General features: G+C 31.9%; 1 protein-coding gene across 1 annotated transcript in view; it reads right to left on the reverse strand.

Annotated features, from left to right (window-relative positions):
- LOC114333578 (fasciclin-3) overlaps positions 1-24,407 on the reverse strand; it is a 111,477-nt gene that overhangs the window by 39,887 nt on the left and 47,183 nt on the right. The window contains exon 7 of the mRNA XM_050643452.1: positions 11,102-11,215. Within this exon, the coding sequence (XP_050499409.1) occupies positions 11,102-11,215 (114 nt within the window). The remainder of the gene's footprint in view (positions 1-11,101; positions 11,216-24,407) is intronic.

Below are 24,407 nucleotides of genomic sequence, written 5' to 3' on the forward strand. Positions count from 1 at the left end.
AAACAATTTTTTGGCTTATAAACAAATAGAATATCTCGGGAAATATTAAACTAAATTAAATTGTAAAAACGGTATTCAAAAGAAAGTGGCAGGACGCTTCTTTTAAAAGAAAAAACGTTTAATTATGGCGAGTGGTTCCTGAGATACAACCGGTCAAAGTTGACCAAAATTTACGGCAAAGATATAAACAATAGGATCAAAATTTTCAAACCACCACCTTTTTATTTTTGTCCTCTTTCTCCACACCAATTTTCATATCTTTAGAATCCTCATAACATATATTATTATAATAAAAACTATCGATAATACGTGTGAAACTTGCCAAAAATAGCAAAATTCCAATCAAAAATTAGGTTGGAGAAAATGTAACCCTCAAAGGTCAAAATCGGTACACGTTAAAAAAATGCATTTTCTCGGCTTCCCATGGAGCAATTTCCTTCATTCTTTTTTTGTTCCTAAGTAACTCGAGTAGAGCCATCGAACTAACGCATTATTAAATGTCAAGCTTGCTTTTGTTTTATTATAATAAATTAATTTATTTATTATAACACAATATTTTAATTTGTTTAAATAAAAATTGTTTAAATAATTAAACAGCTTTCAAATGAGAATATTCATGTTTTTAACTTTAAAAGGTACACTTGTAGTAAGTTTATCTAAAAAAAAGCCTACAACTGGAAAAAATATGTAATTTTCTGTTCTTATAAATAAATTAATCTATTATAACAAAACAAAAGCAAGTTTGATATTTGATAATGCCTTAGTTCGATGGCTCTACTCGAGTTATTAGGGAACAAAAAAAGAATGAAGGAAATTGCTCCATGGGAAGCCGAGAAAATGCATTTTGTTAACGTATACCGATTTTGAACTTTGAGGGTTACATTTTCTCCAACCTAATTTTTGATTGGAATTTTGCTATTTTTGGCAATTTTCACACGTATTATCGATAGTTTTTATTATAATAATATGTTATGAGGATTCTAAAGATATGAAAATTGGTGTGGAGAAAGAGGACAAAAATAAAAAGGTGGTGGTTTGAAAATTATGATCCTATTGTTTATATCTTTGCCGTAAATTTTGGTCAACTTTGACCGGTTGTATCTCAGGAACCACTCGCCATAATTAAACGTTTTTTCTTTTAAAAGAAGCGTCCTACCACTTTCTTTCGAATACCGTTTTTACAATTTAATTTAGTTTAATATTTCCCGAGATATTCTATTTGTTTATAAGCCAAAAAATTGTTTATAATTTTAAAATATTTCTGAGGCCGCTTAAATAGTCCAATTTCAATTCTGTAAAGTACATTAGATAGGTATAGTGTCTTTTTATGAAAAAATCATAGTTATTCTTATGCATCATAATTATTGTCGTTATTATAGCAACTGTAAATTTTTAATTAACATTTTAATTGTTGCTAAACTGTTCATTCAATTTCCATAGACTTCTGGAATTATAATATATACGGAAAGGGCTTTTACGTTACCAAGTTATTTAATTATTGGTTAACAACTACTTATCTAAAAGTTTATTTGAAAATTAAAGATTTTGTTGGAAAAATCCGCTTTTTCCGGGGAAAGTTTTCGTCTAAGTAAATCGGAAAAAACACGTCTCTATGCAGAATTTAATTGCGGTGAATTTTTATTTGGGTATTTTTGGTCTAAAGTTAAAATCTTTGGAGTTATAGAGCAAAAATTGAGAAAAACACGATTTTCGGGCGCCATTTTGTTTATAAAAAAAGTAGCACACTATCTGCGGACTTTGCATATCTATATTATTAATATATACAATCATAAGATTCGATTCCAGTAATAAAATTGCTGGTAAATAACTTTTCCTTCTATTTTGCTAATTAGCCCAGAGTATAGTTAGTCATTTTGGTTCTCTTGTCTAATAATTTCGATGTCATCAATCTTTTATAAGCATAGTATGTACGATTTCCACTGGAAATACGTGCATTAATTTCACTACTTACAGAATTCTTCTGATTGATTTCTGTGTCCAGATATGTGAAGGCACCTACACGTTCAATAGTATTAATCACTAAAAATCAAATACTATTTATCCAAAACAACTTAAAAAGAAATTAGGTACGTCTCTTTCTAAAATATCCCTCGACTTTTCCAATGTATGTAGATTATAAACTTTTTTGTAGAATTACAATTCATTCAGTAGTTTTTAGATATCTAAACAAATAACTCAAACAAGAAGCATTTTTCGAAAAATTACAGCAGGAGATTTCGATGACATACTTCTAAAAAAATTTTAGTTTAAGCGGTTCGGGAAATTGTTTTTTTTTTGTTATACCTAAATTATTTTTTAATAAAATTTTTCGGCCAACTTGGAAAAATAAAAAAAAATACATTTGAACTTTGAAAAGTAGGCATATGAATAAAAAAAAGTTTGGTAGAAAAAAGATTAGTCGGTATATTCCGTTTCTAAGCTTGTTTTTAGGGGTAAACTGTTCGTCGCTTAGTTGAAGAAGGTTTCTGTAAATAAAAGAAAATTTTTCTTCTTCTTCTTCTTTGGTTTATTGGCCTGCACCTACTTGGATATTTGGTCAGCTCATCATCGACTTCAGTTGACATTAAAATAACATTTACACACATAAAACAAATCAATATAGTAGTCATCTGGTAACGAATAAATAAAATTTATTTATCAATCCAATAAATTATTAATATAATTTCTAATCGACTAATCGTGCTTTTGAACCATAATGGATCTGATGGTCATGCAAATGAACAGTGAATAATGCTTATAATGCTTTCGAGTATGATAGTCATGCTGATGCTACAAACATTCTCTAAAGAAACTTACCACAGGGCTTGCCTCTTCGATATTAGCTTTTATTTATTAAAAAAGGGGTGTTACAAATTGTAGGGCAACTACATCTAATTTTACTTAAAGATTATGTCATGTTGAATATAAGTTAAAGATAAACACATCTTAATGTCGATACACATACACATAATAAAGGTTTCATAAAAATCAGGCACTAGTAGTTATATGTTTCAATTGTTCGATAATTTTATGGCCACACAGGACCAAAATGATATAGTGACTTCGCACAAAGAACTATTTTTTTTATTTATACGAATTTAAAAGCATGTATTTGGAGTTGGTACTATCTAAGGAATAAAATCGAATACCTACTTTTAATACCTAAACAATAGTCTAAAATTTAAAACCAGTCAAGTTATATACAAACCGATAAATCGTACCATAATAATCCAGTCGTCAATTTTGGGACCCCAAAAAAGAAGGAAAAAACCTACCTCCAAGCCTTCCCCTTTTTTTCCAAGCCTTCCCCCAAACGACCGGCAATTTTGAATGTTAGTAAAACTGAACTTCCAAATGAGATCGGTAGGGATATATAGATAAAAAGGAATAAATAAATAACTCACAAAGAACACGAATAATAAATATACATACAGAGAAGAATTCCAAAACGAGTCCTCAAATGAAAACCAAGAGGAATGAGAAGACCGTAAAGAACTACAGGAAATGAATTAATATAGAAATGAGGGAAAAGGATCTACATAAGTAAGGACATATACAGTGAGCACGTAAAGGTTCGAATAAATTCATTTTCTCGCGAATGGGTGATTTTGGAAAGAAATCCCGAAACAAGTCGATTTTTATTTTTAAATTATGACTTTTTGGCATATATATCATACTAGTGACGTCATCCATCTGAGCGTGATGAAGTAATCGATAATTTTTTTAAATGAGTATAAGGGGTCGTGTGATAGCTCATTTGAAAGGAGGATATTTAATTCTCTATTCAGTCATATAAACATTGACATAATTATTTATACAGGGCGTCCAAAAAAAGGTTTTTTTTTTAATTAAATTAATTGACACAAAAAGAAGAATGTATGTAATTTATTTAGTTCAAAATACATTTTACTACTGTTAGAAAATAGAAAAAATAATTTAAAAAATAAATATTGCTTTTCGCTTAAACTAAATAATCAAACTGTCAAGAGGTAGCTGGGTTGAATTTAAGCGAAAAATAATATTTATTGGTCAAAATAAGCATTTCTGCCTGTTTCTGACAGCAATAAATTGTATTTTGAATTAAATAAATTGCATACATTCTTCTTTTTGTGTCAATTAATTTAATTAAAAAAAAACATTTTTTAGACACCCTGTATAAATAAGTATGTTAATATTTACACTACTAAATGGAGAATTAAATAACCTTTCAATTGAGCTATCACACGACCCCTATTCTCATTTAAAAGAATCATTGATTAAGTCATCAGGCTCAGATGGATGACGCCACTAATTTGATGTACCTATATGCCAAAAAGTCATAAGTTAAAAATAAAAATCTACCTATTTCGGTATTTCTTTCTAAAATCGCCCATTCATCAAAAAATGAATTTATTCCAACATTTACGTGCTCTCTGTATACATAGAATCACCTATTAAGGTAAACATTAGATATCGAAAACATCAGAGAACGTTGCAAGCCAATACTTATAATTACCTATCTTATATTATCATTATCAACCTGTATGCGTCTACTGCTGAACATAGGTGTCCCTCAGCTCTTTGCACATCTCCATGTCGTGTGCGGCTTGCATTCAGTTAATGCTAAGACGCTTCTGGTTGATGAGTGTCCTCTACTACGCTTCTTGTCTTGGCTTCCACTCGAGAATACGTTTTGTCGACCAGTTGTCTAATAATCTGGTGTCTTGCCCAATTCCATTTTAATGACGCGATTTTTTTGATAGCGTCTCTTAGAGAGACACCCAACATTTGGCACTCCATAGCGTTTTGAGTCACACGAAACTTGTTCTCTACCTTTCTTGTGAGTGTTAATGTCTCCGCTCCGTAACACACACTGGTCAAAGATTCCCCTTTTGAGGCTAATCCTATGCGAGATCGGAGTTCATATGTCTGGTTTTCTTTGCCCAACCGAATTTCATGTCCTAAGTAGGTACTTATACGATGCAGTCAGCCCAATATCACTCCTTTCCATCAACAGCAATATTCCTATGTAGCACCTCAAATCTAGCGTGTTTTATTATTTTTCCAACATTATTATTTCATCATCAATCCGATCTTAAATGATTGAACATCTCCCCATTTATGTTGGTACCATATTGGTTCAGATCTGCCTTCTTTAATTATGTGCTAAAAGCGTCGTGTACATCATTAGCAGACTTTATTTGTTTCTTGTTCAGATAGAAGATTCACACCTTATTAATGTTTAAATTTGTAATTGTAAATTACCTATCTATTATGTAGTCCTCGTTTCGTAATTCTAGATTAATTACCAAATTATGTATTTATTGATTCTAGTTATTGAAATATGTCGCAAAATTAAGCAATTTCCGAAAAGTATTTTAGTTTTGGCGTTCTCAAGGTAATAATTTTGATCTTTTTTTTATTTTTGTTTTAATAAAATATAGGTACATATGGCATTAAGTTGAATTTCATCCTAGCAAGATCCCTTAGAATTTTATTTTAAAATACTGCTAATACCCGATAGATGGCTCTTGTGGCTCTGAGGGATGAATACTATTTTATTTTGGTACATACAAACCATTGAGTTCATAATTTTTTCTGTGCAAGCATCTTTATTCAAATCCATTAGATATTTATTCATCATTCATTAGATATTTATTTAATTGTCATCGTATTCAAATACAATAAAAATGAATGATAATATAATTTTAAGAAATGATATTTATCATCACCCACATTGTTTATGTTTTTTCATGATTTCATTATGTTAAATATTTCTTATCATTGCCAGATCCATATAATGACATTGTAGGTACTAACTTCTTTATTTACATAATGTTAATTAGAACGCAGTTTAAATAATTTATGGTTTTGGATTTTCTGGGATGTCTCAGTGAAGATATTATCACGACGAGAATATTAAAAAATAATAATAATAAGAAAAACGTTTGTAAAAAGGTGAATTCCTACCTTGTCTGTACGATGTGTTGTTATAATTAATAATTTTATTCCTACCAATAGGTATAGGTAAATTATTAGAGCACCCAAAAAGCGATTATAGTTTAAATAGAACTTAGAAGGCCACAATATATTCAATATAAAGTTGACTAGAAATTAGACCACGTTTCCTCGGAAATTCCAAGCTCAGGAATGGCTGGACCGATTTAGCTAATTTTGATGTTGAATTGTTTGTGAAAGTTCAGGGAAGGTTTATACGGCTTTATATAGTTATTTTAGTAGCCACCAAAATATTTACAGCCATATGTATAAAAATCTCTGGTCACAGTGTTAGTTGCCATATTCCTCCGAAACGGTTTGACCGATTTTTATGAAATTTTACACGTGTATTCGGCAGGCCTAAGAATAGGTTGCTATCTGCTTTTCATACCCGTAGGTCATAAGGGGGTTTGCCCATGACACCGTAACTCTCACAATAATGACGTGAAAAATACGAAATTAAGCAGGTATAGTCCCAGCTTTCTGAACAGAACCGTACTAAAAATTTTTCTCTAGCGCAATCGGTAAGCCGTAGAAAAATTATGAGCACACGAGAAGAACGAGCGGAAAATTTCATAGAAGAGAAGTGTAACAGTTTAACTTTGGGACTCAAATTTGACAAAATATGAATTTTTTAATCTTGCGAAATTTTCAAAAAATTGGTATCTACACACAAAATTTTTTCTTACGAATCATAAGCCTTATAAAAATTATGAGCACACCTGTAGAATTTGCGGTAAATTTCATGGAAGAAAACTGCAACATTTTTACTTTTATAGTCAAATTGGACAAAATATGATTTTAATTTTTCGAAATTTCCAAAAAATTTCTCTAAACGGAACTTTTCTGACGAACGGCAAGCAGAAGAAAAATTCTGAGCACAAAAAAGAACAAGCAGCAAATTATAAAATTTTATTTAATTTTAATTAATTTTATTTAATTAAATTAAACAAAAAATAGATATTTAATAATTTCAAATATATTAAAAACACATTTAAGATTGTAACTGTTACACTACAAACTTTATTTTGTTACTTCTAACTAAATTTTATTACTTCAAACATCATGTGTAATTAATTGAAAATAATAATAAAACCTCATTTACATTGAGCATTTTTTGTTTATTAATTATGAATTCCTTTTGTTTATTTTCAGTTTATATACAAAAGTTTAGCTTTTTTTTATCTATTGAGGCAGTACGAAGTCTGCCGGGTCAGCTAGTTTACAATATTTATTTAACACTTAAATTATTTAATAAGTTAATAAGTAATACTATTGTTATACCTACGCAATATAGCATCCATGTGATTGTTTAATAAGTACAATATTTTAACAATTTGAATTAAAAGTACTTTTGGAACGCCACTGCTAAGACTGTACTTGTGTTCGTAAATGTTTTTTTTATCATTGTCGAATTAGATAGGTATTTCTTTAGTAAAAAAGCTGCCAAATTTTTTTGAGGCTATTGCTCATAGTTGAAATTGTTAATTTTAGTATCATTTATATGTTTTTGATGGATTGCTGATTTTTTTATCTGCTCGGGGTTACCTACATTTTAAGTTTGCAGTTCGTTATAGAGAAATACTGTAATGTCAGTGATATATACTTTGCATTATATAAATTTCCCGATATTTTTATTTTCTTTTTGAAACATGAAGTATTCAAAAGACTATTCATATGGATGAGATAAACTATATTCATAGTACTCTCATATTTCTCTAAAATTTACGTAAACTTTTTTTTGCCTATATTATGAGATAGGTACAAAACTTCAGGATATGCTCTACCAACTCCAAAAGTCTCCTATTATTATTACTTAATACAAATTAAATAGAATATAAAAATATCTAAAATATTACTTATGTAAATAAATTAATATATTTTGATTTTCAAACGCTTATTCATACGGTATCAGGTAATTGTAATATTTTAGTTACACATAAAAAGAAGACAAGATAAACATTTTATGTGATGCACTGCGTGTAAATTGTGGATTGGATATTGGATGTAAGAAAGGCAAAACTAAGAAGCTTTATTGCATAAGCAAAGTAGACTAAGAACGCAAAAAATTATCCACTAAATTAAATTATCGCACAGATTGAAGATCTAATTTCCAAGGAAGTCCAGAAAGTAGAAAGAAAGATACAGCTTATCGCTACAGAAAAAAAATGAGAGAATTAGAATAATACCTAGATCCTGAAGAACAACTGGATGGCGGTACGTTCCTTAAAAACAAACAATGGAAAGAACAAGAGACAAAATAATTAATATCGGAAAGGAGGAAATACAAGAATAAAAACGAACGTAAACGCAAAAAGGTAAATAAAACAATCGATCAATTCTGGAGTATATTAGGTTCTTCTTCCATTCTTTTCAGGGGTTTGGTGAACAAATTCCTGGCATTGATCATCTTTATATAGATACCGGCAATATAATCTCCATGTCTCTGCAGGATTTTCTCCGTTGGTTCTCAGGTTTCCTACTTGGTGTTCAACAGCCCAAATTCTGACTTTTAAAGTCTCTTGTTATGTGGCTTTAAAGACTCTTGTTATGTAGCAATTTCTTTACATTAATTGTGATAATATGCTGGTAATCTGCCTTGCACCTTTGTTTGATTCCTTTATTGAGGTTTCTCAAACTAGCTTTTTTCTTTCGGCATATACACCACTTGAACAAAGATTTTTTCTATCTTCAATTATTTTAAGGGTTTCATCTTGTAAAATGCACCCTATGTAATTGATTCTTCTTCTTGATATACCTATAAAGTATGTTATAAAGAAGTACAAATACTTTTATATTTGGAAATGTACTTGTACTCATTACTGCCTCTTACCAATTTCCACATTAAGTATAGATAATGCAACATTATAAAAAAAGTCTATAGTGTAGGAAACAGAGGTTGAACTTGGCAAAATGGACACAAGTCCGGTTTTATTATTTTTTTCTGGTATATCAAGGGGTTCTTATTATGAGACTAACTTTTTCTTAAAAAATTTCCCCTTTTCATCCCTTTAAAGGGGGTAATTTTTAGTTTTTGCAAAACGCATCCATTCCTGTACGTTTTCCAAAGATTTACTTAATAGTGAAATGAAGAGGACTATATTTCCTAGCGGGGGCGCCGCCCCAAAGTTGACAAAATTTTAAAAAAGATGTTTTAAAAAAAATTATTTTTTCTGTATAACTGTAATGAAAATTAAGAAGAAACCGTGCGGCAATTAATCACAAATAAATGGCTGATTTTTTGGTACTTATAGGTTTCATTTAAGGGCAATTGCAATTTTTTTAATTACAGGGTGTTACATTTTAAAAACCCCTTTTTATACCATCTGAACCGCCTATGCTAGAGTAAAACAACTTTCAGAGATTATCCATATACTGGTGTTAGTTACAAATTTCTATAACGCACCCCAATTTTTTTTCCGTAACCACCCCGAAAAAAAGGAGAATTAATAAAGAAGGTGATTTTCTTAGAATCCTTCACACACCATGCCCTTTATTAAAATGCTTTATATATCATTTTGTGCACGTGCTTATTACCCATGTATGGACACCAAAAGCGATTTCTTGAGGCAACCCCTGTAGCAAAAAAACGTAATAAAGGGGGGGGGGGGAGTTGAAAATTTTTTTTTGCTTTTTGACCCATATGGATGGATATCTGCTCCATCAATAGTGTTTTTCATAAATATATATGATTATAGCAACATCCAAGCAGAAACTACCCCTATCCATTGGAGAGCATGTTTTTACGATTTTTTCATTACCTACGCATTTTTTAAACAAAACTTATACAGAATGAAAGACATTTTTTCTCTACAAATAAGGCCCTATGCATTTTTTTCGTATAAGCAAGCGTTACGGCACAGTGGCGCCGTAAACCTCAAAAATGCTTTGGCCGGCTCTAGTTTTTGTTTTTTTTTCGTCACCTATTCATTTTGTTGATAACGTACTTATGGAAAATAAAAGAACACACTGTCTGCTACACATTATGACCTATGCATATTTTATTTTCTTTGCACCCTAAAGCTACAGTAGTGGCCCAAATTCAATTTTTGATTATTTTCTTTAGTAATTCTCCTTTTTTTTGGGTGGTTCTGGGGAAAATATGGGGGTGCATTATACAAATTTGTAAATAGCACTAGTACATGGATAATCGCTGAAAGTTTTTTTACTCTAGCATAGGCGGTTCAGATGTTATAAAAAGGAGTTTTTTTAATGTAACACCCTGTAATTAAAAAAATTGCAATTACCCTTAAATGAAACCTATACCAAAAAATCAGCCACTTATTTGTGAATAATCGTCACAGGGTTTCTTCTTAATTTTCATTACAGTTAGCGAAAAATAATTTTTTTAAAAACATCCTTTTTAAAAATTTGTCAACTTTGTAAACCAAAACTTAGTAATATCAGGAAAGTGAAAAGATGAACACGGTAGAATAACATGAGGTATAAAAAGTATCGAGGGTAAAAGGGTCGACAGAATTAGAAATGAGGAGGTCCTTAGATGGCTGAACCAAACAACACAACTGGTCAATATAATAAAGAGACTCAACATGGAATACTTCGGTCACATTATGAAACACCCTGAAAAATATAATCTTTTACATCTGATTATTCAGGGAAAAATTAAAGTTAAACGTGGTCCTGATAGATGAAGAACATCATGGCTGAACAACCTAAGGCAATGGTATGGAAAATCGACTACATCTTTATTCAGAGCTACTGTTAATAAAGTCACGATAGCGAATATGGTAGCCAACATGATATCCAACTATCGTTAACGGTCATGGAACTAGAAGAAGAAAAAGAATAAAAAGTATAGGTTTAATTGACGTTAATGTAGAATATACAGCTGGAAGTAATTTCAGATGGTCGATATGAAAAGACAACGACTAATAACTAATATCAGAAAGAAAAAAATCAGAAAAACCTAATTGCCTCCTCTCCAAATTAAATGTTTCTCTTGTGTTCTTTATTAATTTATTCAAGCATAACGTGAACATATAATCATATATTCATTTAATACTCGCGTTCCCGCAAGTCGTAGGTACATATTGTCTAGCATGGAAGAAAATTAAAGATAAAATTTGGGCATTCTGAACATTCACAAAAATCAATTTGTACTTACCAGTAAAGCACCACCTTCCGGTAACTTTGGCGAAGATCAGAATTGAAACCAGGAGGATTATGAAAAGTCCTAAAACTACTACACCAATTATCGCCCCAACTCCTAATTCGACACCTAAAAAGCAAAAACAGAATAAATATTGGAAAAATACAGTTGGTCAATCTATAATAGGTACAGGTGGTATCTATTATATTTAGTTGCACTATCGAGAATAAAATTTGCATTTAAGAATTCAATACATCCGTACAATATACATACCGACGTCATTATCTACGTCAGAGATCTAAATTGACATTGTTGACCAATTACGAAAAATTCTTGAACTATATTATATATATTATCGGTTTATCTATCAGTACGCTCCTGTATCTCGCCGTAGCGGTGACGGTCGCAAATTCAATGCTTTTTATTTATACTATCGGTTTACAACGTTCTCCGTCTTCCGATACCCGTTCGCCATTCCTCTCTGTCCGCACATTGATCTACTTGCAGACCTGTTTTTCATCCACGGCTTTGTTTATTCCTGCCTGCCAACTTTTCCTCGGTCTACCTCTTCTTCTTCTACCTTGCGGTTTCCAGTTTTGTATTTGTTTTGGGATTCTGTCGTCGTGCATTCTTTGTACGTGACCAAACCATCGTAGTTGTATTTAATTGATTTCGTCCTTTATTGTATGTGTGACCTTCATTATTTCTCGTATTCGTTCATTGGTGAAATGTTCTCTTCTTGATCTTCCTGCAGGTCTTCTCCAGAAATCCATTTCGGTGACCTCTAACATTCGTTTTGTTTTTTCCTTCATAGGCCATACTTCGCAGCTGTATGTTATGATGCTTTTCACTACGGCGTTATAGATCTATTCTTGAACTCATTTTAAATAAAATGTATAACATTATAATTATTGCGAAGCGGATTATGCAACAAAACAAATTAATATTCAATGTAAATAAATAAACACGTTAGAAATAGAAAACAAGAAATAAAGTTATAATCTTTCGTTACAGTAAATCATAAGAACATTAAATTTGATAAAACAAATACTTATAGTAAAGAATAAAAACAAATCTGAAGTGTCAATACCGCAACTCTCAAATAAATATTACCAATTTATGCCAAAATGTCACCTTTGTTCGATCGCAGTTAAAGGTTAGAGTGTAATCCGAACAAGTGTGCTTTATAAAAAGGCTTTATATTCCACTCAAACAAATTAAATGAAACAAGTTAGGGTATGTTTCTTTAAATTTACATTAATAGAAATCTTCCAATATTATTTCTATGCGTATATAATAAAATATGTCTAGTGGCTGTAATTCCAGTGTACTCAGCTAAACGATTCTAAAAAGGAACACACCTACGACTTAAATATTTCGTGATGGTATCATGTGACGTCATGTGCTATAACGCGGATGACGTGCAACGGTATCTATATTGTACGGACTGTATTTTTAAACGATCAGAACAGGCCGTACTACACAGTGCAGCATCCTGCAGTGCTCTAGCATCCTGCGGCCGATGCCGCAGTGCAGGAAGTTTGCTAGGATGGTGGATGGTAGATACCTACCTGGCGACCATCCAGATACTTATACCACGAATAATACAACGACGGTAGCCGCAGTGGCCTCCCACTACCATCTACCCACCCGGTGGTCCGCCAGGCGTCTATCCACCCATATCAGTCGTGTTTGATAATCCATCCGGGTAGCCTCGCTATGGATGAAAGCGTAATAAGTGCTGTGTATAAAAGAAGATTCTTGGTGATTCTTGGTTAAGAAATCTGAGGGAATGGTTCGGCTGCAGTTCCATCGACCTATTTAGGGCAGCCGCCAGTAAAATAAGAGTAGCTGTGATGATTTCCAACCTCCGATAGGAGACGGACTTGAAGAAGAAGAATAAAAGAAGGGCAATTTGGGAGCCAGCAGACCCACTTTGTGACGAAACATGGCTTAAAATATCTGTTTTATTTATTCTTTGCAGTTGTATTAAAAAAAATCCAATATTCAAATCAGGTGAATTTAAAAAACAATTTTTGCCTTTAAGTCGATTTTTCTCCACTTTCTGAAAAGTTTAGTGACTGAGTTTTACCTCTAATATGACGATAAGCTAAAAAACAAACCAAATGTAACGTAACAAATGAAACAAACGATTCCTCAGCAGTCAGTTGGATACTGACTTCTGACTTCATTTCACTCTTTCACTGCGTCCAGGATGCAGCGACCCTCCACCATCCACCTTTAAAATCCACCCTCCAAGCCACTATCTAGCATCTTAAAGCTTAAAGCCGATGCCGCAGTGCAGGAAGTTTGGTAGGATGTAGATGGTAGATACCTGCCTGGCGACCATCCAGCTACTTATACCACGAATAACAAAACGACGGTAGCCGCAGTGGCCTCACACTACCATCTAACCATCCGGTGGTTCACCAGGCGTCTATCCACCCAAATCAGTCGTGTTTGATATTCCATCTGGGTAGCCTGGCTATGGAGGAAAGCGTAATAAGTGCTGTGTTTAAAAGAAGGGCAATTTGGGATCCAGCAGACCCACTATTTGACGAAACATAGCTTAAAATATCTGTACTAATTATTCTTTGCAGTTGCATTAAAAAAATCCAATATTCAAGTCAGGTGAATTTAAAAAACCAATTGCACCTTTAAGTGGATTTTCCTCCACTTTCTGAAAAGTGTAGTCAGTGAGTTTTACCTCTAATAGGACGATATGCTAAAAATCAAACCAAATGTAACGTGACAAATAAAACAAACGATTCCTCAGCAGTCAGTTGGATACTGACCTCTGAGTTCATTTCACTCTTTCACTGCGTCCAGGATGCGGCGCCCCTCCACCATCCACCTTTAAAATCCACCATCCACCCACCAAGCGACCATCTAGCATCCTGCAATGCGGCATCGGCTTTAAAGGTGAAGTTAAGGTAGAACTTACAAAATTTAATTTAATTGTGCATGGTAGAAATTTCTTTATTTAAAAACTAAAGTAAATCAAAATATAAGTATTTTAATAGTTTGTCTGTCTTGACAATTTTCCTTCATTTGAATTGAGATATTCACTAAATTCATTCCTAATACTGCGTACACTAAAGTTCATCAAAATGCGGTAAGTCACCAGTGGCTAAAAACTTAAAAGTAATAGCTAATCATTCTTGCTCGATAAGTCCAAAAATTCAAAATCTGCCGTTTATGAAATAGAGTCATCAGTAGAGATTGCAATTGCTGGATCCAGCATCCAGCAATCCAGCTGTATCCAGCGCTTTTTTTACATGCTGGCAGCAGCGCGAATCCGCAAACGTGTCAAATTCGAAATAACTTACTGAATGTTTTCATTAGCCTCTTTATTCAAAGCCGTGAGTCAGCAACTTGCCATTCTATCGCGTTAGGAGTAGCTCAGTATGCTGGAAAGTTTCTACAGTATAGAGTTTGCATCGATAAAGCGTTGATAGACATAGATTCTGCGATAAACTTCTCTGCTGGCGAGTGGTCAATAATCAATGAGTTCATGGTCACTCTCTAACCGGTAAAACTGGCTGTAGAAGCTCTTTGTGGAAGAGAGTCCACTTTGATAACGGCCGACACAACCATGACATTTGCCTTAGACATACTAAATAGCCAGGACTCTAGCCTTAATGCCAATCTATCGGAAGCACTACGCAACATAATCGCGGAACAGTATCTCTCTGAAATTACATGTACATTAGTGTACTTACAAAATCGAAAAAGTATGACGAAGGACTAAACTATCCTGGTTATTTCCCCATGCCGAAAAAGAATGCAATGCGACAAGAGATGAAAAATTTGTTGATTCGTATAAATAAACAAGTAACTGTGAAATCAGTGTAAAAGATAATGGAAGAAGACGGGCCAATTAATCCAGAGTCCGTGAATTTTACTTTGGAAAAATAACTTGACATTGAATTGAAACAAGAAAACGAAAACTTTTATAACCAAAAAAAAAATTTGGTTCTCAAAAAGATTATGAAAAGACTTTGGAAAAGGAAATGGCCGTTTATGAGACCAAAGGAGTGAAAGGCGATCATTTGTCAATGGTCTATGACTATTTGATGACTTTAAAACCGACCAGCACAGAGGCCCGAAGGGCTTTCTCCGCAACCGGCTATATGTGCAGTTCTGTGCGAAGTAGGTTAGGCCTATGTTTTTTAAGGTCTCACTTCCAAGAAACTAAATACAGTAGGAAAAATGAAAGAATACCCATGAACGAACATATAAAACACGCTGTATTTTTCTGTCACCGTGTCACACAAAAAATTGGCCAGCGCAAGTACATGTAATAATTATTGTTACATGTACTTGCGCTGAGCAATTCTCTTTGTGACACGGTGGCAGGAAAATACAGCGTGTTTTATATGTTCGTTCATGGGTATTCTTTCATTTTTCCGACTGTAATTCATGTTTAAAAATTTAGAAATTTAAAAAATTTAAAAATTTAGAATACCTACAGACAAAAAAAAAACAATAAAATCGTGTTTTTATTGTGATTCCACATTTTGCTGGATGCGCGCTGGATTCAGCTGGATACAGATTCAGGCCAATCTTGCAAAAATCCAGCCGGATTGAAAATGCTGCTGGATTGCAATCCCTAGTCATCAGTTTTTCAGTCATATCACTACTACAATACTTATTCTATTTCTATGTTCAAAAAGTTGGAATGGTTTAAAATGCATGATTTTTGAAAAAAATAAGATCACATTATACAGCCCAGAATTATTGTAAAAAAACCAAACAACTTTTTTTTTTTTAATTTTGGAGCAGATGTGAAGGGGATCTCAGTATACCGACTACTCACTTTTCACAGCTGCTGGTGAAAAGCACTACTACAAAATTGGCATTGGCACTCGTACCTACATTAGTAGGCAATATATGCTTTGGATGAGCACATTAAGAGAGTTTATTACCAAATTCAAATTTGGCTAGGGGATAAAGCTCTCAATAAGAAAGATCCGACTTTTTTGTAACGCTACATATGGAGGATGTGCAGGTGTTACCTACCAAAACAGTACTCCATTTAGTGATGTTACAAGAGAATATTCTCAAGAGAATATTCTCGGCCAGAAAATTATCTCGAGAATATTCTCGGCAAAAATTTTCTATATTTTCAAAAATCGAAACAAAAATAAAAACTAGATACGGGTCAAATTATTATAATTTAAAAAATATGTAGGTATATTGTTTTTGCCAATCCCATGAAGCACTAGCAAGGGTGTTTACAGTGTCAATATTTATTGTTTTGGTGCAATATTAACGTGCAAATATTTAGAATGGTGTTCATTTAAGCAGAGAAGAACAAGTTGAGGAAACTGAGTTTGTAGATAATTTAGCAACTTAAAAATATGGTGATGAGTCGGCTGAAATAATGGCAGATTTGGCACTTTATCGGTCTAAGGAGGGATTTTTTGGAAAACCTTTTATTGCTCACAATTTAAAATTGTTAGACGTAGACCAATCCATGACTGAGCTGGCCACTCGTGTAAAACAAAATCCCATTGTAGATGACTAGGATGAGCTAATGATAGAAATAGATTCTGAATCTGAGGTCTCATCTTTTATCATACCACATCGATTATTTGCTGTTAAGAAGAAAATTTCATTTTTTTATCAAAGCAATTTTATGTTTTCTGTTGTTTTTGTATTTTCTTATATACAAAGAACACTGTTCTTTCGTCTCATAATTTTATATATAAGATCATGATTTATAAAACCCTATTTTTCATCTTCAACAATATTCTTAAGTGCGTCATGGGGTTCATTCTCATAAAATTCTCCATATCGAGAATATTCTCGAGAATATTCTCCGATTTTTCATTCTCGAGAATTTTCCAACACTAACTCCATTCTATGACGAAGATGAGGAAGGAACGAACAACAGTGATGTAGATTAGAATGAGTTAGTGATATGATATGTTTTTCTTTAAATGTCTAAATTTTTTTACATATTTTTCTATAGGTACATTTTTTGTATTTTCATTATATTTGTTTTCTGCAAAGCTCATTTTTTTCTCTTCTTGTATATTTTCCAACATAAGGAGCAGTTTTAATGGATGTCAGATTATAAAAAGATATTTTCATTGTTAATAACAAAAAGGTGTCAATGTCATGTAAGTAAAGAGATAAATAAATGATATGTTAAAATTTATTTTTTATTTTATAAAGATAGGGGTTGTTTTAAGAGTTGAAAAATGAAACAAAGAAAAATAAGATTGACCCAACAATAATGTCTTAAAATATAAAAATATCTTTATTTAACTTCATCAAACGCTAGCCTAAAAAGTATTTTGATTTACGTTACAACTACATAGTTTCATTCAATTTTGGCAATAAGGGATAGTTTTCAACCCTAAAAAATAATAAGCGCACATCGGCATACTGTAGACTTTGAATTAGGTGATAAATAGATGCTTTTCACAAAATTTCCTTAAAATCCATGCAGTAGGATATACGCCAGTCAATGGGAACAAGAATAGGATATTACCTCCGAATTCTATCCTACTTATCTCTTTCTTTAAAATCTACCCTATGCCGATGTGTGCTTTTATCTTGGGGGTGGTTCCCACCTCTTCTCGGGGGTGGAAAATTTTTTGGTTAAGATAACCACGGAAGTCGCTAGAGAACCTAATTCTAAGCAAAAACTGTTCTATAATATTTTTTTTAAACTCAATACTTGAGTTATTCGCAGTTGAAATTGGCCATCTTCATTGAAAAATGACATCTTTGCGGACGGTTTTTTGCGAATATCCTAAAAACTATGCATCTAACGAAAAAACTATACAAAATATTTTTGTAGCTCATAATAAAGCCAAGAGATTTGTTCCTTCATAAATCTTCTACTTATAATACAAAAAGAAATATGGTAGGTGACAAGTTTGTTTTTTTGGTGCATGGTCAAATCGGTGTATTTTAAAAATAATTTGAAATAACAGAGAAACGGTGGATTTTACGTGTATAATGATACTAATCCCTTTTGTAGTGCTTGAAAATACCTTTAAAACGAGCAATATTAAATGTCGATCACATTCAAACTAAGAGAGATATGCTGCAAATGTATTTTAAGAAAAAATGAGAAGTATATCTAACCCCTCATCCGTCAGAATTTAAATGCATCGTTTTCCTTCTACAATACTTTTTATTATAGTGTTGTTTCTATGTTCAAAAAGTTAGACGGGTTTAAAATAAATGTTTTTTTTTAAATAAGATCAAATTATAGAGCGCATTTTTAAATTTTCTTAAAAATCTTCCTTTTTCTCCATGTAACTTGAAAATGATAAGAGATACAGTAATGAAAAGTAAAACCAAAATTTGTATCTAAAAATACCCTACATTTTTGTACAGTGTCTTTTTTTCGTATCTCTTATCATTTTCGAGTTACGTGAAGAAAAAGGAAGATTTTTAAGAAAATTTAAAAATGCGCTCTATAATTTGATTTTATTTTTTTCAAAAACCATTCATTTTAAACCAGTCCAACTATTTAAACATAGAAATAACACTACAATAAAAAGTATTGTAGAAGGAAAACCATGTATTTAAATTCTGACGGATGAGGGGTTAAATATACTTCTCATTTTTTCTTAAAATACGTTAGTCATCAATTTTTTGCAGCATATCTCGTTTAGTTTGAATGTAATTGACATTTAATGCTGCTCATTTTAAAGGTCTTTTCAAGAACTACAAAAGGTATTAGTACCATTATATACGTAAAATCTACCGTTTCTCTGTTATTTCAGGTTAAATACACCGATTTGAGCACGCACCAAAAAAACAAACTCTTCTCACCTACCATATCTCTTTTGTATTATAACTAGAAGATTTATGAAGGAAAGAATCTCTTTGCTTTTTTATAAGCTACAAAAATATTTTATATAATTTTTTCGTTAGATGCATAGTTTTTAGGGTATTCGCAAAAAACAGTCCGCAAAGGTGTCATTTTTCAATGAAAATGGTCAATTTTCAAGCACGCATAACTCAAAAATCATTGAGTTTTCAAAAAAAACATTATAGAACAGTTTTTGCTTAGAATTAGGTTCTCTAGCTATTTGCGTAGCTATTTTAACCAAAAAATTTTCCACCTCCAAGAAGGGCTGGGAGCCACCCCCACGATAAAAGCACACATAGGCATAGGGTAGACTTTGTTTCTCGATGTATTCCCTACTTACTGTGAAAATATCAAGTAAATCGATGTAGTAGGATGGAATTCGGAGCCAAATGCCCTCATTGACTGCTCTAATAGAATTCGGAGGTAATATCCTATTGTTAATCTCATTAACTGGCGTATTACTTTTGGAGAATGTAATAAAGGAGGAAAATGTCAACGATTAAACTAACTTACGCATTTGTCGAATGAAGTACATACATGTTACGGAGAACACCTCATAATGGTTTGGTTTTGGTCCTTCAGCCGAGATTTTAGAGATATTTTTATGCGGCATTTTAGAGTACATTTTAGAGATACAGATTTTACACAAACTTTACACTACACAATTGCTTAATTAAAAAAGCCATTACATGTTACACAGTATTGTTTAATAAAAGGATGCGTTGTCGACAACATAAGCGGATCTTCGTGGTTAGCCACGGAGCGCACCAAATACTAAATCAGACTTTGATAATGTTTTATGCGATAAGCTCCGACATTCCTCGATATTCAGTACAGTACACAAAAGGGGTTTACATTAAATGATTTCAGTAAATTTTCAGTTCATACAGAGTGAGTCTTATTATCTCCTAAACGGCTTGCAGGATTTTTATAGGTTTTAGTGAGTAAGGGTCTTCTGACGCGGTCGAGATTATGGTGATATTTACATTGCTGTCAGATCTTCCGTTTTTCTGAACACTCTGTATATTTTTTAGTTTTGCGTTTTAAAGTCCTTAAGGTACTAGTACACTTTAGAAGACAAAAAATAAGCATTTTTTCAAGATTTTTTTTCTCAGAACCTTTATTAAAAATGAACATAAAACTTTTTACATATTAATATCTAACTATTAGAGAATACAAAAAATATATCTTTTTTCATTTATGCACGTACACTAATATGGTAGAGGGCGCCAAAGTCGAGGCCTCGAAAAAAAGTAGTTCCGATGGCGGACAGTGTTAATCTAAGGATTGGGATCTCTAAAACAAAAAAAAAAATTGTACGGCATTTGAAAAAGGAAGGTTTCTTACGTGACAATTTACCATCATTAGTGAAAAATTCCGCAAAAAAAAGATTGTAAGGGAATATGAAAAAATTTTGTGAAAAAATCGCCGGTTTTTCTTCAGTTTTTCATGGTTAAAAAATATTTATTTTTTATTTTTTGTTGAAATTGTGGTAAATTGGCACATAAGAAACCTTCCTTTTTCACATGCAGTACGATTTTTTTGTTTCAGATATCCCAATCCTGAGATGAACTGTCCGCCATCATTTTTCGGGTCCTCGACTTTTGCGACCTCTACAATATTAGTGTACGTGCAAATGAAAAAAGATATATTCTTTGTAGGTACTCTCTAATAGCTATATATTAATATGTAAAAAGTTTAATTTTCATTTTTAATAAAGGTTCTGAGAACAAAATTCTTGAAAAATGATTGTTTTTGGTCTTTTAAAGTGTACTAGTACCTTAAGAACTACTGATTATTTTTCATGTACTGTCCCCTATATCTAAATGCCATAATTTCAAAGTTATTGCTACATTTTTTTAAACAAATTATAAAAATCAATTTGTTCGGCCTGGGCAGATATTATTTTAGATTCTTTGATCCTTGAGAACAAAAAATATCTTTGTGTATTTTTGTAATTTTTCTCTAAAGTTGATCATTTTCGAGTTATAAACAATTTAAAAGTGAAAAAAAAATCAAAAAATGACGATTTTCAAGGTTCAAAAACACAAGTAAAAAATGGGGGTCGGACAAATAATCCCGGACAAAAATTCCCTAAAACTATCCCTGGACAAAAAATCCCCAGACAAAAAATCCCCACAAAAAACCCCCACAAATAATCCCCACAAAAAATCCCGGACAAATAATCCCCACAAAAAATCCCGGACAATTAATCCCCACAAATTTTTTGTGGACAATATATCCCTACAAAAACTTACGGACAAAAAATCCTCAAGAAATATTTGCTGCCGAACAGTTCTCTAATAAAAGTTTTCCGATCGCCATGAAACCGCTTTTCGTCACGAAAATCATGATTGGCAATTAAGATTAAACATGAATTGTAATATCGATTACCAAATTTAGAATTCCAATTCCATGCCGATAATTATAAAAACGGTGTAAATTGAAATTAAAGTTTATTAAAATTTACAATTTACTCCATTATTATAAAAATTCAGACTTGGCGCAACGATATTTAGTAGTAGACCAATTTAATTGCATTTGACTGACATTAAATATTTTCCATAAGCTGTGTGCGGTGTCCTTTACAAAAAGGAACAGGTTTTTTGCATTATAATCAAGATTATCGTTTTCAGGACCGAAGTTATCCTCACGAATAGGCAATGTTTTTAACATAGATGTTCAAAGCAGACTGAGCAAAAGATTTAAGCGAATAATTACATGATTCCCACAGCCTTAGCTCATTCCCCATTTATCTTCCACGATTTTTGAAAAAACTCTCACTCTTTTGTCTTGTAAAATTTGAAGTTTTTGGCAAGGAATATAAATTCGAAATTTGGTAATCGAACTTACAATTATTCACGCTTAATCTTAATTGCTAATCATTATTTTCGTACCGAAAAGCGGTTTCATGATAACTCTCATGCACTAAGGCTGAAAACATTTGAGTCGATTGTATTCACGGGAAAATTTTTATAGAACTATTCGGCAGCAAATATTTCTTGGGGACTTTTTGTCAGGATTTTTTTGTGAGGATATTTTGTCCAAAATACTTGTGGGGATTTTTTTTGTCGGGGATTTTTTGTAGGGATTTTTGTCCGGGGATTATTTGTCCTGGAATTATTTGTGGGGCTTATTTGTGGGGATTTTTGTCTGGAGATTTTTTGTCCAGCGATAATTTGTGGGGATTTTTTGTCCGGGATTATTTGTCCGGGGATTATTTATACTAGCTTCTAAAATAGATAATTCTTGAAATTACGAAGTGCCCAAATTCAAGTTCAAACCTTCTTCTATCAGCTGCTGATAATAATTTTTAGCATGCTTTATTCTAAAACCATCAGAAACGAAGATCTGCTACACCTGACCTAACAAAATAGGGTAGAAAATGAAATAAAATCCAGAAAGTTGGGGTGGATAGGTCACACACTCCGAAAAGATAGTTCCAGTATTGCAAAAACTGCCCTAGAGTGGAATCCCCAAGGAAAAAGGAAAAGAGGTCGCCTAGCACAAACTTGGAGAAGATCCATCATTTTTTTTTATGGCATAGACTTGGGTGTCATTTAGCCAGTCACAACTTTTTTTGTTTTCTGTTCATACATAAGGAAGGCAATGAGGTCCTTAGAGTTCCATAGCAAACTCTTCTACAGCTCTCTACTCAGTTCAAAAGCTGGCCGCTATGGACTGTCCAAGTTGCTCACCACATTTTCCATTATGTATCTTCTTCTTCTTCTTTTTTCATATGTACATAATATACCAAATTATCAGGATTAATAAGTTTAGAGGTTAATTTTAGTTTCCATCATGGACGAGATAAGAAGTCAAGGAAAGTCTTGGAATGAGGTGAAGGCCCTAGCGCAAAATAGAACCCGATGGCGCGTTTTCACTGAGGCTCTATGCTCCACCACTTAGGAGTTCAAGAACATTATATATATATATATATATATATATATATATATATATATATATATATATATATATATATATATATATATCAAACAGATGAAATAGAGAATGTGGAAAAATCCCCTTACGAACAATTCACACATCCACCATTTCATTGTTCGTAAGGGGATTTTTCCACATTCTCTATTTCATCTGTTTGATTTCGTACGAGTGGTCGTCAAACCATTAACCTTGGATCCTTTGATCACTGAGTGTGTTTCAAGGATCTACATCTCATGTTTTTAAATATATATATATATATATATATATATATATATATATATATATATATATATATATATATATATATATATATATATATATATATATATATATATATATATATATTCTAAAACATTGATGAATCGCTTATGAGAGGCAGAGATTAGCAACTAAAAAACAATGTTTTAAAATGAAACAAATCCAAATCGGGAACTGATAAAATAAGGTTTTATTGTGTTTTTGAGCTTCGAAATTCATCGTTTTTTGTTGATCGAAAACGATCAATATAAGAGAAAAATTACAAAAAGTTAAATCTCTTGTAATTATTTTCTAAAGTTGATGATTTTCGAATTAAGTATAAAGAATTTAAATCCAGTTAAAACAATAAAAAAAAATTTAAAAATCATAATTTAAAAATATAAATCCACCTGTTCAAGGATTTAGTGAAAATATTTTAAGTTACAAAAATATTTAATTTATGCAAACCTTTACGTCCACACTGTATTATTTTTTTATACTGATATTTTCAAATTTAGAAGCAGCTTAAATTCTTTTAAGTCCTGTAATAATATAATAAAAATGATAATGGCAATAAAAATTGATATCTTACCATAAATTCGTTGTTTTAAAAATTTCTTGAAGCCTGGTGAGCAGCATGAAAATTGGGTAAAAACTTTTAAAAATTATTGAAATGTTGAAACAGTTATAAGCAGTCTAAAATATTATTAATAAATCAAGTATTTATTAATACCAATTTTATACAAAGTGATTAATTAGGTACTATTAGAGATAAACTCAAACTACATAAAATATATACATAATAACTTATATGCATTAAATTTTGTTAATTTTGTTAACTGTCGGGTTTATTAGTTTAAATTTATCTGTCTATGGTTTAAGTTTCATGAATTTTGGACCTTCTTGGGGGGATTTCTCCTATTTCCACCCACCTGATTGATCTGTCTCTGCCCTTCATTGTTTTATTACTGCTACCACTTAAAAATTTATTAACCAAAACCATTATTCTTTTGTTAGACTTGGTAATATGACTTTCTCAGGAATATGCTTTTTTAAGCGATGGAAGACAGTGTTTAGGTTGTTTCTTTTTGTAATACACTTTAATAGATAATCAATAAGAAAGCATATAAATGATAGATGACCTTTTGATGTTTGTAGAGTAAATACAAAAAATATTTATAGATGACAAATGTAAAAAAGGCTTCATGGTCGATTTACCAGTAGTGTTACAAGTGTTAGAGATACGCAGGATAAATTTTTTAAATTTAGAACAATGGTTATAGAGGTGGAGGCATTACC

The sequence above is a fragment of the Diabrotica virgifera genome, chromosome 2 (assembly GCF_917563875.1).
Source record: "Diabrotica virgifera virgifera chromosome 2, PGI_DIABVI_V3a".
Lineage (NCBI taxonomy): Eukaryota > Metazoa > Arthropoda > Insecta > Coleoptera > Chrysomelidae > Diabrotica > Diabrotica virgifera.